This window comes from Suncus etruscus, chromosome 1 (genome assembly GCF_024139225.1).
Source record: "Suncus etruscus isolate mSunEtr1 chromosome 1, mSunEtr1.pri.cur, whole genome shotgun sequence".
Taxonomy (NCBI): Eukaryota; Metazoa; Chordata; class Mammalia; order Eulipotyphla; family Soricidae; genus Suncus; species Suncus etruscus.
In genome coordinates, this window is record NC_064848.1 from 157615521 (window position 1) to 157631299 (window position 15779).

The 15779-nt window shown below is 36.9% G+C and overlaps 2 protein-coding genes across 2 annotated transcripts; both read left to right on the forward strand.

Annotated features, from left to right (window-relative positions):
• Positions 1–397: 397 nt before the first annotated feature.
• LOC126021538 (olfactory receptor 1A1-like) lies at positions 398–1324 on the forward strand. The gene has a single exon (XM_049782647.1). It carries the CDS (start codon positions 398–400, stop codon positions 1322–1324), a length of 927 nt encoding a protein of 308 aa, XP_049638604.1.
• Positions 1325–14205: 12881 nt separating this feature from the next.
• On the forward strand, positions 14206–15135 carry LOC126021140 (olfactory receptor 1A1). The gene has a single exon (XM_049782623.1). The coding sequence runs from the start codon at positions 14206–14208 to the stop codon at positions 15133–15135; it is 930 nt and encodes a 309-aa protein (XP_049638580.1).
• Positions 15136–15779: the final 644 nt, after the last annotated feature.

Consider the following 15779-nt stretch of genomic DNA (forward strand, 5'->3'; position numbering starts at 1 on the left):
TATATGAATATATGACTATATTAGTAAATATTTAAATAATGTGATAAAAATTAATGGTTTATATGCTCATGTTTTTCCATGGGCCTAAGAAAATATCAGATGCAATATAAATTTAATTATTTCCTAAATGAGTATATCTATGGTGTTTGGTGGCACTGCTGGGATTGGGAAAATAACCACATTTTTGCACATTGATAAATTCTCAGATATACATGTGAATAGCTATCTGACAATTTTCCAACTGGTGAATAGAGGTTATTCTAAATACAGAGCATTCCTAGCTTTACCATCTCAAATAGAAGTACAATGATTAAATATGATCAAGAATATATTACTAAAACAATAAATTATTTCCTCAATAATTCTGTATTCATCTTGCCTTTATAAGGGATCTGTGATGGAAGAAAACCAATCCTCTACTCTGGACTTCATTCTCTTAGGAGTTAGCAATGAGCAAGAACAGGAAGAAATCTTCTTCATCCTCTTCCTATTTATTTATCCTGTCACAGTGATTGGAAACCTCCTTATCATCTTGGCCATTCACTCTGACATTCACCTTCACAGTCCCATGTATTTTCTCCTTGCCAACCTCTCTTTTATTGATATTTTCTTCTCCTCTGTAACTATCCCTAAGACACTGTACAACTATATCTTACACAACAAAGCAATATCTTTTGGGGGGTGCCTAGCACAAATGTATTTTATGATTTCCTTGGCTAACACAGACAGCTATATTTTGGCTGCAATGGCATATGATCGTGCTGTGGCCATCAGCCGTCCACTCCATTACACAACAATTATGAGCCCACGGACTTGTGTCCTGTTAGTTGTTGGATCATGGATAGTTGGAAACACTAATGCCCTCATCCACACATTGCTCACAGCTGGTCTGACTTTCTGTGGAAATCTGGAAGTAGCCAACTTCTACTGTGACATTGTCCCTTTGCTCAAGTTATCATGTTCTAATATCCAATTTAATGTAAAGATGATGTATCTAGGAGTTGGTGTTTTTTCTGTGCCTTTAATATGCATTATTATATCCTATGTCCGGGTTTTTTACACAGTCTTACGAGTTCCATCTACAAAAGGTGTACGCAAAGCCTTCTCCACCTGTGGTTCCCACCTCACAGTTGTTTCATTGTATTATGGGACAGTCATGGGCATGTATTTCCGCCCTCTGACTAGTCACAGCTTAAAAGATGCTATATTAACTGTGATGTACATGATTGTGACTCCAATGTTAAATCCATTCATCTATAGCCTAAGAAACCGAGACATGAAGGCTGCTCTGAGCAAACTATTTAGCAAGAGAATCTTCTTGTAATCAATATGGGTTTATACATTGGAGACTTCAGACACCAATTAGGATGAATTTTGGAAATTCATCTCGATGTCAGCATATTTCAAGAACCTTCTTTTAATCTTCTCAGTCAGAAATTTTTTGTCTTATTATTATTATGTCTTATTATTGATATCTTAGTAATTATATTACCTCTTATTCAGTCACTTTGTATATTTTTCTACTGCTCTGTCACAGTAATTGACAAAATATATACTGGATTATGGGACTCATGTCTGTTATTGTCCTCTCTATTAGATTAAAATTAAGAAATACTGAGAGTCAGCCTTTACATCTCTGTTAAGAATAACAGAACCTGCCTTGTCACTAACATAAGATATGACCATCACAATAACTCATTCTTTTCATTGTTAACAAACTATTCAAATGTACTTTATGTTAGCAAGTATTTAATAATTACTATGAAAGCAACTTCTGCTGGAAAAACTGGTTGGCCTTAGCAGCAGGGATAGGATGTGGGGTTAAAAGAAGAAAAGAAAAGAAAGCAACTTCTTAATATAGGATTTGTCTTAATATATAACTCTACGTGTTTTTACAATTTGATGATTTAAGAAAAACCCAATGAGTAAAAGTGGAATTAGTATGTATTTATTAAAATATTGTCTCAAAAGGGGCACAGTGGTCGGGAGCTTGTCTTGCAAGCAGCTGACCAAAGATGGACCTGGGTTTGATCCCTAGCTTCCCATATGTTCCCTGAGCCAGGAGCGATTTCTGAGCACATAGTAACCCCTGAGTTTCACTGGGTGTAGCCAAAAATAACCAAAAAATATGTATTGTCTCAAAAATATAATCTGACAATGATTATACATAAAATACCTTGTTTTACAGTTGGGTTAATTCTATAAATAGAAATCATATAAATGTATGTTTAAATTGATTAATAGAGATTTGTATGCATGCCATATCTTAAAAGAGAATAAAGGTTTTTTAAAAACATTTGAGACTATAAATTGCAAAAATATGCACTTCTAGAACTAAGAAAATAAAAAGCAAATAGCCTACAGAAAAAAATGGCGACATATATGATGTTCAAATATCTGAAGAAAGCTGTCAAATAACTTAGCACTTAGTCTCCACTTAAAGTATTTCCCATGCCTTCATTCATGGAAAGTCTGAAACCTCAATAGCATTGGCTTTCCTTTGGTGATATGATTCTTGTTAATCTTTGCTAGAAGATGAAGAATTTATAAACTCAGCCTAGGTATAATTCCAAATATAGTTTTCCTATTCAATGAGAAAATTAAAAATTTTGATGCTCCACATTTTTATTTCTTTACTAACCCATCTTGTATTCCCTCACATCTTAAATAATATGCTCATTTCCCCCTTATTTAGCTTCTAACAATTTTTGAGGCTTCTATGTATATTTCTGCAAAGTACAGCTTGTTTTAGTTGTTTTCCATTATGTAAAAGGTTTTTAACTATATTTTTAGAATTTACATTTTGTAATTATTATTACATTGCTAAGATGAAATAAATTTTATCATGTCTCTGTGGGTGACTCAGAAAAAGGGGTTTATGTATTGGATGGAGTGATATATCCTAATTACTAAGTACATTGAGTTTCTTCTTCTTCTCTTCTCTTCTTCTTCTTCTTCTTCTTCTTCTTCTTCTTCTTCTTCTTCTTCTTCTTCTTCTTCTTCTTCTTCTTCTTCTTCTTCTTCTCTCTCTCTCTCTCTCTCTCTCTCTCTCTCTCTCTCTCTCTCTCTCTCTCTCTCTCTCTCTCTCTCTCTCTCTCTCTCTCTCTCTCTCTCTCTCTCTCTCTCTCTCTCTCTCTCTCTCTCTCTCTCTCTCTCTCTCGTTTTTGGGCCACACAGAACCATGCTCAGGGGTTACTCATAACTCTGTGCTCAGAAGTTGCACTTGGCATGCTCCGGGGACCACATGGGTTGCCGGGAATCAAAACCAGGTCCTTCGGGATCAGCTGACTTTTTCATTTAAAAAAAAAATGAAGGTATAGATGAACTATCTAGATGCAACGTTAATGTAGATAAACTGTAGTCATTCTTTTTTTTTTTTTTTTTGTGGTTTTTGGGTCACACCCGGCAGTGCTCAGGGGTTACTCCTGGCTCCATGCTCAGAAATTGCTCCTGGCAGGCACGGGGGACCATATGGGACGCCGGGATTTGAACCGATGACCTTCTGCATGAAAGGCAAACGCCTTACCTCCATGCTATCTCTCCGGCCCCAGTCATTCTTTTTTTTTTCTTTTTGGGCCACATCCTGTGACACTCAGGTGTTACTCCCAACTATGCACTCAGAAATCCCTCCTGGCTCGGGGGGATGCAACACCCAGGATCAAACCAAGGTCCGTCCTGGATCTGCCATGTGCAAGGCAAACACTCTCCCGCTGTGCTATTGCTCCGGCCCCCTTTAAGTCATTCTTATAATAACAAAAGTCATATCTCCAAGTTAAGTCACTAAAAGTAACATTATGTTAATGGGAAACAAACTAGTAAGTAATCTAATAAAATTAGAGCAAATTATAAAATGTATAAAATTAATTATATTTAATAATTTATAAAAAGAAATGAAAATTAAATTAATATAGCAGAGTCATCTTCTCTGAGCCCTCATTCCCCACAGAAAACACATTAATTCAGCAAATATTTATGAAATAACTACAAAATAGACTGTGAAAAATCTATCTTTGTAACTACCTTTGACTTGAAAGTTTTCTACTCATCAGGGAAACAAAGAATCAACTTTACTAAACATAGCAAAAAATATTTGGGATACTTCCTCCCTAGAACATTTTTTGTTATTAAATCATGCATTTTTTGTTTGTTTTTGGGCCACACCTGGTGACGCTCGCTCCTGGCTTGGGGACTATATGGGATGCCGGAGATCAAATCACGGTCTGTCCTAGGATAGAGCATGCAAGGCAGATACCTTACCGCTTGTGCCACCACTCTAGCCCCTAAATCATGCATTTTTAAATTAAATCTGTGATATAGAGAGTTTAAAAGTCATTGCTACTAGAGTCCAGACTCATAGGGTGAGACCAAGAAACTGGAATAAAATTTAATACTTTAGTCTATCTGCCAATAAGGCCCCCACATTGGCCAGCCAGAACCATCTCCGGAAGGAGATGAGCCCCACACAAGATCTTGAGGAAGATTATATAGGGAAGGATATAGGGAGGTTCCAGCTTCCTGATGATCTTTAAAATGATTGACTATTGTAGAGGTACCTTCCTATTACTCCATTATCCTTCTCTGATAGGCTACCTGGTATGGCCAGGTAGCTTTGAGCAGTACTAATGGAAATAGACTTGTGAAGACTTACCATGTGATTCTTACAAAATGGCATCTCTCCCTGCTCAGAACCTGAAAGAAGCCTGTCATGTGGCCTTTACAAAATGGAGTCCTTCCTTGTTCAGAACCCACGTCCCAACAGTTGCTAGTGGAGTTTCAGTCATAGAATGTTGCAACACATATTCTTTACCAGTATTCATTTTTTTTTTTTTTTTGGTTTTTGGGCCACACCCAGCGGTGCTCAGGGGTTACTCCTGGCTGTCTACTCAGAAATAGCTCCTGGCAGGCACGGGGGACCATATGGGACACCGGGATTCGAACCAACCACCTTTGGTCCTGGATCGGCTGCTTGCAAGGCAAACGCCGCTGTGCTATCTCTCTGGTCCCCAGTATTCATTTTCTACCACCAATTTCCACACTTTCCCTCCCATTCTCCCACTGCCCCAGCCCATCTCTATGACAAATTTGTTTCTTCTCTCTCTGTCTCTGTCTCTGTCTCTCTCTTTCACTCTCTCAGTTCTTCTTCCTTTTTCCTTTAGGCACCAGTTTGTAATACTGTTCCTAAAGGAGTATTATGCATATCACTTAACTTCATTTTAGCATCCAGTTTTTTTCCAGAGTGATCATTTCCAATTATTATTATCTTATGTTTCTCTTTCCTAACTGCACTTCACCACCATATCATATTTATTGTTTTTGAATATTATTCTCATACTATTTTTAATATACCACAGATGAGAGCAACTATTCTTTGTCTCTCTCCCTTTGACTTATTTCATTCTGTATGATACTCTCCATGTCTACTCATGTATAAGTAAATTTCATGACTTAATTTTTCTTAACAGCTGGTGTAATGTTGCATAGTGTTAAATGCATTATGGTTTCTTTACCTACTCATTTGTTTTCAGGCACTTGGCTTGTTTACAGATTTTGGCTATTGTGAATAGTGCTAGAATGAACATAGAAGTGCAGATGCCTTTCCCTGGATTGTGTTTTTGGGCCCCTAGAATATATTATCAGGAGAGGGTTGTTGGGTTCCTAGTTCTTTGCAGAAAGTACATATTGTTTCCCCATAAGGAAAGACCTTCTCCGCACATCCATGCTAGCACTGATTGTTCTTGATGTGTGCCAGTCTCTGTGGTGTGAAGCAATATGTCACCCTTAGTTTGATTTGCATCTCTCTGATGATTAATTATGTGAAGCATTTTTCATGTGTCTTTAGGTCATCTGTATATATTCTTTAAGAAAATTTCTGTTGGGGCCGGGCGGTGGCGCTGGAGGTAAGGTGCCTGCCTTGCCTGCGCTAGCCTAGGATGGACCGCGGTTCGATCCCCCGGCGTCCCATATGGTCCCCCAAGAAGCCAGGAGCAACTTCTGAGCACATAGCCAGGAGTAACTCCTGAGCGTCACAGGGTGTGGCCCAAAAACCAAAAAAAAAAAAAAAAAGAAAAAAAAGAAAATTTCTGTTCATTTCTTCTGCCTATGTATTTCTTTGGGTTGGATTTTTTTTCTTTTCTTTTGGTTTTTGGATCACACCTGGCAGCACTCAGGGGTTACTCCTGGCTCCACGCTCAGAAATCACTCCTGGCAGGCTCGTGGGACCATATGGGATACCAGGATTCAAATGCCTTACCTCCATGCTATCTCTCCGGCCCTGGATTTTTTTTCTTGTTGAGCTTTACCAGTTCCTTATGTATCTTAGATATTTACCCCTTAATAGATAAATATTAGGTGATAATTTTTCCCATTTCTTGGTAGTTTTTTTTTTATCTTGGTCATCATTTCCTCGTCATTTTCTTTGAGGTAAAGAAGCTTCTTAGATAGATGTGATCCCATTTGTTTATCTTTGTTTCCACTTGCTTGGTCAGTGGTGTATTATCCTTGAAGATGCCTTTAGTTTCAGTGATGCCTTTAAAGTTAGTTTCATCTATAGACCTAAAGCTTTAGGTTTGATAAAGAATAAAAAAGGTCTTTAATCCAAAATAACAAGAGACCTTTGAGATAACTTCAACAGAAACAACATAAGAATCATTGGGGTCCCAGAGAGTCATGAATAAAACCCCTATGAAGAAGCTACAATCAAAGACATCATTGCTGATAGTATTGTATGCATATATTTTATATATCCATAACATCCATCTTGTATTGTGACCTTGATACTGCCCTACAAATCTCATTTCTAATATTTTACTGCCTCAGTCCCAACCCTTATTTCCCCCTATCTTCTCAGTAGGTGCAGCTCATGACATGAAGCTCACCACATAGAGTGATGAGTGCAGTTAGAGAAATAACTACACTGAAAACTATCATACAATGTGAATGAATAAGGGAAAAAGAAAGCCTGTCTCGAGAATAGGTGTGGGTGGGGTGGGGATTAGATAGATCTGGGAAATTGGTGGTGGGAATCCTGCACTGGTGAAGGGGGGTGTTCTTTACATGAATGTAATCATACAACTACAATTATATTTGTAATCATGGTGTTTAAATAAAGATAATTTATTTTAAAAAAAAGAATGGCTGAATGCTTAATTGGTTATGATATAGGCCACTCATGTGGTGGATAGGGTATGAATAAAGCTGATACTTCCTGAAGCCTGACTGTGAGTGAGATTTCTACCCGCTGCTCTCATGAACCTCCAGACCCACTGGCTGAAGGGGGTTGCAGAGCCACATGGCCTGGAATGGCACAGAAAGGCCCCTCCATCCATCTCCATCCAGTACCGTCATTAATTATTTAACACTACACCCCATCTTCCTCCTTCCTCACCCTCTGCCTATATTCGAGACAGGCATTCTACTTCTCTCACTCACCAACATTGTTATGATAATTAGTGTAGTCATCTCTAACTAAACTCACCACTCTATGTGGTGAGCTCCACATAGAGAGCCAGTCCTGCCAGCCCTCATCTCTGTTGTCTCTGGGCATTATTACAATAATGTCTTTTGGCTTTCTTAAAAACTCATAGATGAGTAAAATTATTCTGTGTCTATCTCTATCCCTCTGACTTATTTCACTCAGCATAATAGATTCCATGTCAATCCATGTATAGGAAAATTTCATGACTTTATCTCTCCTGATGGTTGCATAAAATTCCATTGTGTATATGTGCCACAGTTTCTTTAGCCACTCATCTGTTGAAGGGCATCTTGGTTGTTTCCAGAGTCTTGCTATGGTAAATAGTGCTGCAATGAATATAGGTGTGAAAAGACATTTTTGTATTGTGTTTTTGTTTCCTAGAGTATATTCCTAGGAGTGGTATAAATAGATCATCTGAGAGCTCAATTTCCAGTCTTTTGAGAAATCTCTTGTTTTTCATAAAGACTGAACAAGACGACATTCCCACCAGCAGTGAATGAGAGTTCCTTTCTCTCCACATTCTCTCCAGCACTTATTGTTCTTATTCTTTGTGATGTGTGCCAGTCTCTGTGGTGTGAGATGGTACTACACATTTAAATTCTCAGAGCAAACACAGATTCAAAGTATAAGGTTAGAAGATAATTATCCAAGCAAATAACCAAAGTTGATACAACGGCCACCTGAAGCTTATCTGGAGAAAAATGCAACTCAACAAAGTTTCAATATTTATAATGTACAAAATCTGATGATTTTGGAAAGTTGTCCAAAAAGTATATAAATGCTAGTAAATAGGTATTATTAGGTAGCATTGTTGCAGCTGTAGTGTAAAAGCAATAAACTGTAGAATTAGTAATTTAAAGGTTAAATGTTTCTAAAAACTCTGTACCAATTTAGTTGGTTAATAAGAACGTTAAGGGCTAGCATGATAGCATAGCTGGTAGGCATTTTGCCTTGCACACAGCCAACCCAGGTTCATTTCCCATCATCTCATATGGTCCCCTGAGCCTGCCAGGAGTAATTTCTGAGCACAGAGCTAGTAATAACCCCAGGCCTCCCTTATTTACAGCATGTTATTAGCTTACAGGTATGACAGGTATGATCCAAGAACCATAAACAAAAAATGTCTTGAATATTAATTCATTTGATCCTGCAAACAATTTTATGAGGATAGTGCTGTTGTTGCTGTTATTGCAACTAAAAATATCATTAAATGTATTTTATTAATGTCTCAAAGTCCACTATGACCAGAAATAAACAGAACCTCAATCAAAATTCAGACAGATCTAACTCTTGATCATCCATAGTCTACAGAAAGAGGTCACCCTGCACAGGAGGTGCTATTTTATTCTATGGTCATTAACCATAGCCAATGTAAAGGTGCCGCATACATAAAGTTATTTAAATTATATCATAATTTCTACCTCTAAAAATACAATTTTAAAAATAAATCCCAGACATTTACTATTAAAATACTAGAAAAAGATGGAGCAGGGGTGATAACATAGTGGATAGGGCTTTGTACATGGCCAACCCAGATTCAATCCTGGCGTCCCAGCTTTACCCCCACTGAGCTTGCTAGGCATGAGTTCTGAGTGCACAGCCAGTAGTAATAGCTGAGTAATGTCAGGTATGTCCCCAAAACAAAACAATCAAAACATACTAGAAAAAGAAAGTTTGCCCAGATCAAAGACATAGAAAAGGAGGCTTGGATTCAATCCACAGTCAAGTGATCCCACAAGCACCACTGAGAGCAACTCCTGAGCAGAACACTAGGAATAGCCCCTGAGGAAAACCAGTTGTATGCCTCCTGCCCAAAACAAAATTTTCTTTTCATATAGAAGGTGAAATATGATTCTTATTTGCTAATGTAATACCAGAAAAGTTGTACCACAGCTCCTTGTATCCTAAGATGCAGCTCTAGTTTGTAATAAATTTCAAAGAGGGTTCCAGAATTCAGAAGAGAGGCTAGACTAATCCAGCTCAGAACTCAGACCTTGGAAACATACTTTCTGGAAAACTCTCTTGCTTCACTTTTTCTTCTGGAAAAAAAAAAAAACCTCTACTTTTAAAAGACTACTCTGGAGAGGCACTGAATCCCCCTCAGGATATAGCTGGCAGTATAATGAATCTCAACAATTACTTTGACTGTGGCCACAAGGAAGACCCAAAGGAATAGTGTTTCAGGAGACTTATAACCTAGTGTATAACTTACAATTTTCTCTATCCTATGAACCTTCCTGCTTCTTTTAATAGGGAGAATGTGCTTTATGGTCACACCTTCTGTTTTAGTACCTGGAAATTCAGACTTTGGTTTGCAGGACATCCTAATCTGTCTTCTCTTACTTAAAATAGATGACCCACTCTCCTTCATGCCTCAGTTCCAAAAGGAATGTTAGCAGGTGCTAAACCAGCTGGCTGTGAACTTCTCATTTGGTAAGGAGTGAGGGTCACAGAAACATATGAACTAACACCCTGGTATAAACCGAATTTTAAAGAGACACTTTTATGACAAAGATAACAGGGACACATAATTAACAAGTGTGTTCCATGAATTTTCTTCTTGGGGTCTCCCCAAACCTCCAAGAGGTAAGTAGAACCATCACATTGTCAAACGGAAAAATTGTGAATTGAATTGTCAAACATTCTGTGTAAAAGTAGTAAAAACTAAGAATAAAACATTGGCTGGAAAGACAGGGGTTAGAGAGAAAAATAGAGGGAAGTGAATGAGGTAGAGTGGAAGAGAGAGAAAGAATATGAGGAAGAAGTTGTTTTGATTTACCTACCCCAATTTTTTATTATCTGATTTATGTGTGTACGTGGGTGCGCACTTTTGCTGAGCCATATACAAGCCTATAAACTTAGGAACTAAAATCCATACAATGTCAAGTTATATTAGAAGTTCATGTTATTTCATTATCAAAACACTTATGGGTCACTGCACTCAGGACATTTCTTTGGCTTTGCCTATTGCATTTCTTTGACCTGATGCTATGAGGACATACTGAGTCTCTTCTAACCCAGATACTAGGGAAAAAAAGCACTGCGTCTACTCTGTCCCTATCCTCCAAACCATTATATTCATGTGATAGAGATTTCAAAGCACACTGTCCAGGATTTTAGTAGCTCCATGTTGTCTGTAAATCTGGCTTCATTCCAACCAATTTGAGCCACTCACTCGCCTACTAGAATTCATTCTGATGCATTTCTGGCTTCTATCCCTGGGGGGTCTTTATGGTTCTTTTTATGAGGATACCTCACATCTGACTTTACAGACACTGAAGTTCCTATCTCGGACACTTCTATCCTTGGTTTCCCTGTGTCTTTAGCTTGTGCACTAATTTTGCCAACCTCTTATCCTTTTCTAAGTCAACTTTTTCTTACAGTCTTTAATCCATTTATTTTTTTGATTGTCCTTGCATATATTGCATTTTGGAATATAATTAGTCTTTGTGTTGATTCAAACTACAATATAATCAAAAGTTAATTTCTAGGCTAATTTCCTTCCTTAATGTGGTTTCTTCACAATAACTTGGCAACCCAGAATGAGAAAAGTGAAAGTATGATATACTGTATTAAGGTTGAAGATTTTTTTTTGAAATATACACAGCCACAGGAAACATGTTAGTGAAAGGTAAAAGTGTCAGAACTGAAATTATTATGACTTTGTTAAAACTATCAGAATAACATGGCCAGGGATGTTATTCAACCCTGGGTTCAATTTCTAGCACCATAAATCCCACCAACATCTGCCACTAGAACTTTGTGTTGCCTTGGTGCCACAGAAAGCACCACCAGAGTCCTACAACAATAGGAAACTGATAAATACATTATGTGTTAAAAAGTCAAAGAGAATTACCTAACAACATTTTGACATACTTGTTCAGGTTTTGTTAAAGAAATACATATTATAGATACTTGAAACTGTTCACATTAAAAATCTTATTTACCTTTATTATGCCTGAGATAAATAGTGTTCTAGGGTTTAGAGTATATTTCCATTCAGAATTTATACTATTAATATATATGTGTATTATTTAATGCACTAAAATAAGCAGTTTTTTGTTTTATACAGTATATAAAGTCCATATGTAATTCACTAAAATATTCATAGGTTTGTTATTTTATACAGAATATAAATGCATATATATAAACCATTTGGCACATTTTTCAGGATTTTTTTGAGTCACACCCACAGTGCTCAGGAGTTACTCCTGGCTCTGTGAGCAGAAATAGCTCCTGGCAGGCTCAGGGGACCATATGGGATGCCAAGGATCTAACTCGGGTCTGTTTCAGGTCATCTGCATGCAAGGCAAATGCCCTACCTCTGTACTATAGCTCCGGCCCCTTTCAGAATTTTAATTATACTATCAATATTATTATTTTCTACTAAGATATAAATGAGGAATTTTTAATACTGTTTTCTCATTTTGTTCTTATTTAAGTGTAAGAACTGTAATATGAGTTTAGACCAAATAACATCTCTAGAGAGATATTATAGATATCTCTAAAGATTTCCCTGGATATTCATGATTAATCTCGAGAATACCATTTGATTTTCTCTGAAGATAGTCATATCTTCTACAAATTTTATGCTTTTGATTTTTCCATTCCAATTCTAACATATATAAAGTTGTTGTGATGTTACTTCAAACTACTTCAAATATTTTATGCAGAAACCTTAAATTCATACTGATCTATGGCCACATTTACTATATCACAGATGAATTTAGATCCCAGAACTTTCTGTATCGGGCCTTATTTGTGCTTGGATAATTGAAGGAGACTTTATAGCGTTAAAAGTGGCTTAAAACTTCAGTGTCTTTTTTTTTTATTTCTGATACCCATATTTTTCCAGTTCTTTTAGAGTTTTAGAGATGTGTGCAAGGCAAATGCTATCACTTGGGTCCTTCTGTGGTGACTTTTAGAGATGTTTAAAAAGGACAAGTTTGCTCTTCAAGCCTGTAACCTCTGTTGAACTCATATCTCACTTGATTGTCTCTCTCTGTCCCTGTGCTTTCTTTTGAACACATATTTCTCTTTCTCTTCCTTCACAACTTTCTAAATAATTTTCAGTAAAAACTACCTTGCTTCATTAAAAAATAAATAAATAAATAAAAGAGGAGTCAAGAGTGGAGGCACAAGCAGTAGGGCATTTTTTGCCTTGCATGTGCTAACAACCTAGGATGGACCAAGGTTCAATCCCCCGGAGTCCCATATGGTCCTCCAAGTCAGGAGCAATTTCTGAGTGCATAGCCAGGAGTAACCCCTGAGCGTCACCAGGTGTGGCCTCCCAAAAAAAAAAAGCAAAAATAAATAAATACAAGATCAAATTCCTGTAGATAGGAGGAATGTATAGCATCTTATAATAATTGCATCTTCTATGCCTAGCATATCATTCACATATACTATACAGAAAGTACTGAAAACTGAGAATTAAACTATTTTTATATATGGCTAATTTTTGAATATATGTCATCATAGGAAAAATCATGACTTACTTAGGACATCTTGGACTATGATAACAAACATATAACAAAGTGGATAATTTTTAAAATAGTAAAATTTAGGGTGGGATGGAGGGAGATTTGGGACATTGGTGGTGAAAATGTTGCACTGGTGAAGGGGGTGTTCTTTACATGACTGAAACCTAATCACAATCATATTTGTAATCAAGATGTTTAAATAAAGATATAAAAAAGAGTAAAATTTACTGTTTTCTGAATAGCAATTCCAAGTGGTATCTTTAGTAATGTGTAGCCTTTCTAGGTATCACAGGTTCATTCTACCCCGTAACTCTATCAACTCGTCAGCACCCAGGGCTTTTCATCCTATTGACAGTAGGGGGGGGGGGGAGAGTATAAAGGAAGACTACAATTAAAATCCATAGATGAATTGACTTTAACTCAGTCACATAATCATACCTCAGGTGAGAGAGCCTGGGAAACTTTAGCTCAATGTTAAGTCTTTGAAGAAAAGAAAAACATGAATTTGCCTCATTGCACAAGAATCAAAGAGGAAGATAACTGTGTTCAAGAAGTTAAAGGAGCATTATAATATTTTAGGTGAAAAACAATGATAATCTAAGCTACTATGAAGAGATAATAAATTAATGAAAATATAAATAATATAAGAATTATTCTAATAATAAAAAGCATAGATGTAGAAATAAATTATAACATGGGTGAGTGTCTAAGGGTATTCCAGATATGGGATAAATAAATTTTGATTTAACTCAATAGTAAATACAAACTATTGTTTCATATAATAAAGCAACTATTCTTTGAAATAACAATGATTTCTCTGTAATGGTAAAAAAATAAATGTGATGTTTTTACTTCTCAAAAAAAATAAACCCTTATAATCTATTTACAAAGACAGAACGGGGGGTTGGACGATTTGCAGAATCGCTAAGCATTGAAATAGGAAAAACACTACAAATGCAAGCCTACAGGTATACTAAAACAGAAATTGAAGTACCTAGTGAGTTGGGTGTATCACCAATTGAAATAATAATAATAAAAGATTGAAGAGAAAATATTTGAGAATATTTATACTGAAAAGTTTTTCACAAATAAAACTGACAGAAGGTAGCAGTGAAAATACGTTTTAATAGGATTCTTAGGAAGGAAATAGACTTGATTTTGCTAGGGCTGGTAGATAAAGAATTATTACTCACTGTAATTTTATTTACAATTCTAGGTAACTGTCTCCCCATTCTTACTAAAGGAACCATGATAGAAGTAAATAAATCCTCTACCCTGAATTTTATTCTTCTTGGAATTACTGGACAAAAGGAACAGGAAGAAATCCTCTTCATCCTCTTCCTCTTCATTTATCCCATCACATTAATTGGAAACCTCATCATCATCTTGGCCATTCGCTCTGACTTTCGTCTTCACAATCCCATGTATTTTTTCCTTGCTAACCTCTCCTTCGTTGATATTTTCTTCTCCTCCATAACCATCCCTAACACTCTGGCTAATCACCTCTTAAACACAAAAACCATCTCCTTTGGGGGATGTCTGACACAAATGTATTTTATGATTGCTTTGGGAAATACAGATAGTTATATCTTGGCTGCAATGGCATATGATCGGGCTGTGGCTATCAGTCGTCCACTTCATTACACAACAATTATGAGCCCACGGTCTTGTGTCCTGTTAGTTGTCGGATCTTGGGTGGTTGGAAACACTAATGCTCTCCCTCACACTCTGCTCACATCTAGGCTGTCTTTCTGTGGAAACAGGGAAGTAGCCAACTTCTACTGTGATATTACTCCTTTGCTCAAGTTGTCTTGTTCTGACATCAAATTTAATGTTAAAATGATGTATCTAGGGGTTGGTGTTTTCTCTGTGCCCTTAATATGCATTATTATATCCTATGTCCGGGTCTTTTCTACAGTCTTACGAGTCCCATCCACCAAAAGTGTGCTCAAAGCCTTTTCCACCTGTGGTTCCCACCTCACAGTTGTTTCGTTGTATTATGGGACGGTCATGGGCATGTATTTCCGCCCTCTGACTAGTTACAGCTTAAAAGATGCTGTGATAACTGTGATGTACATGGCAGTAACCCCAATGTTGAATCCATTTATCTATAGTCTGAGAAACAGAGATATGAAGGCTGCCCTCCGAAAACTCTTCAGTAGAAGAATATCCTCATAACCAATGTAACTAAAGTCATCATTAAGAATGCACTTGAAGGGACCGGAGAGACAGCACAGCGGCGTTTGCCTTGCAACCAGCCAATCCAGGACCAAAGGTGGTTGGTTAGAATCCCGGCGTCCCATATGGTCCCCCGTGCCTGCCAGGAGCTATTTCTGAGCAGACAGCCAGGAGTAACCCCTGAGCACAGCCGGGTGTGGCCAAAAAAACAAAACAGAACAAAAAAAAGCAAAGAAAAAAAAGAAAGCACTTAAAGATCTATCTTCTTCAAAATGTTTTCCCTTTCAAGAAACTGACATTCATATTTTCGGCTAGAAATTCTTCTCAAAAATCTTAAAATTCAAAAAAATATCTTACTTAAATGATCATTTTACATTCATTACTGTCCGTTGACATAATGGTAGCTCAAGATTAGTGGGTTCATGTCCTTACTTGGCTACGAGGAGAGTAAAGTTGAAAATGGTGAAGCTCATCTTCTATTTATACACATATAAATAATTTAAATACTACCACTGTCACAAATTATAAAATCACAATGGCTCATATATTAAAGATTATAAATCACTATTCAAATTTCAATTTTTATCATACCTGTCGTATTTTTGCAGGTTAAGAGCTGTTTCAATCCATCACTAGTTTTACAG

What these genes read in the sequence shown, in the direction of transcription:
- LOC126021538 (XM_049782647.1), top strand. Translation starts at nt 398, where the DNA reads ATGGAAGAAAACCAATCCTCTACTCTGGACTTCATTCTCTTAGGAGTT.
- LOC126021140 (XM_049782623.1), top strand. Translation starts at nt 14,206, where the DNA reads ATGATAGAAGTAAATAAATCCTCTACCCTGAATTTTATTCTTCTTGGA.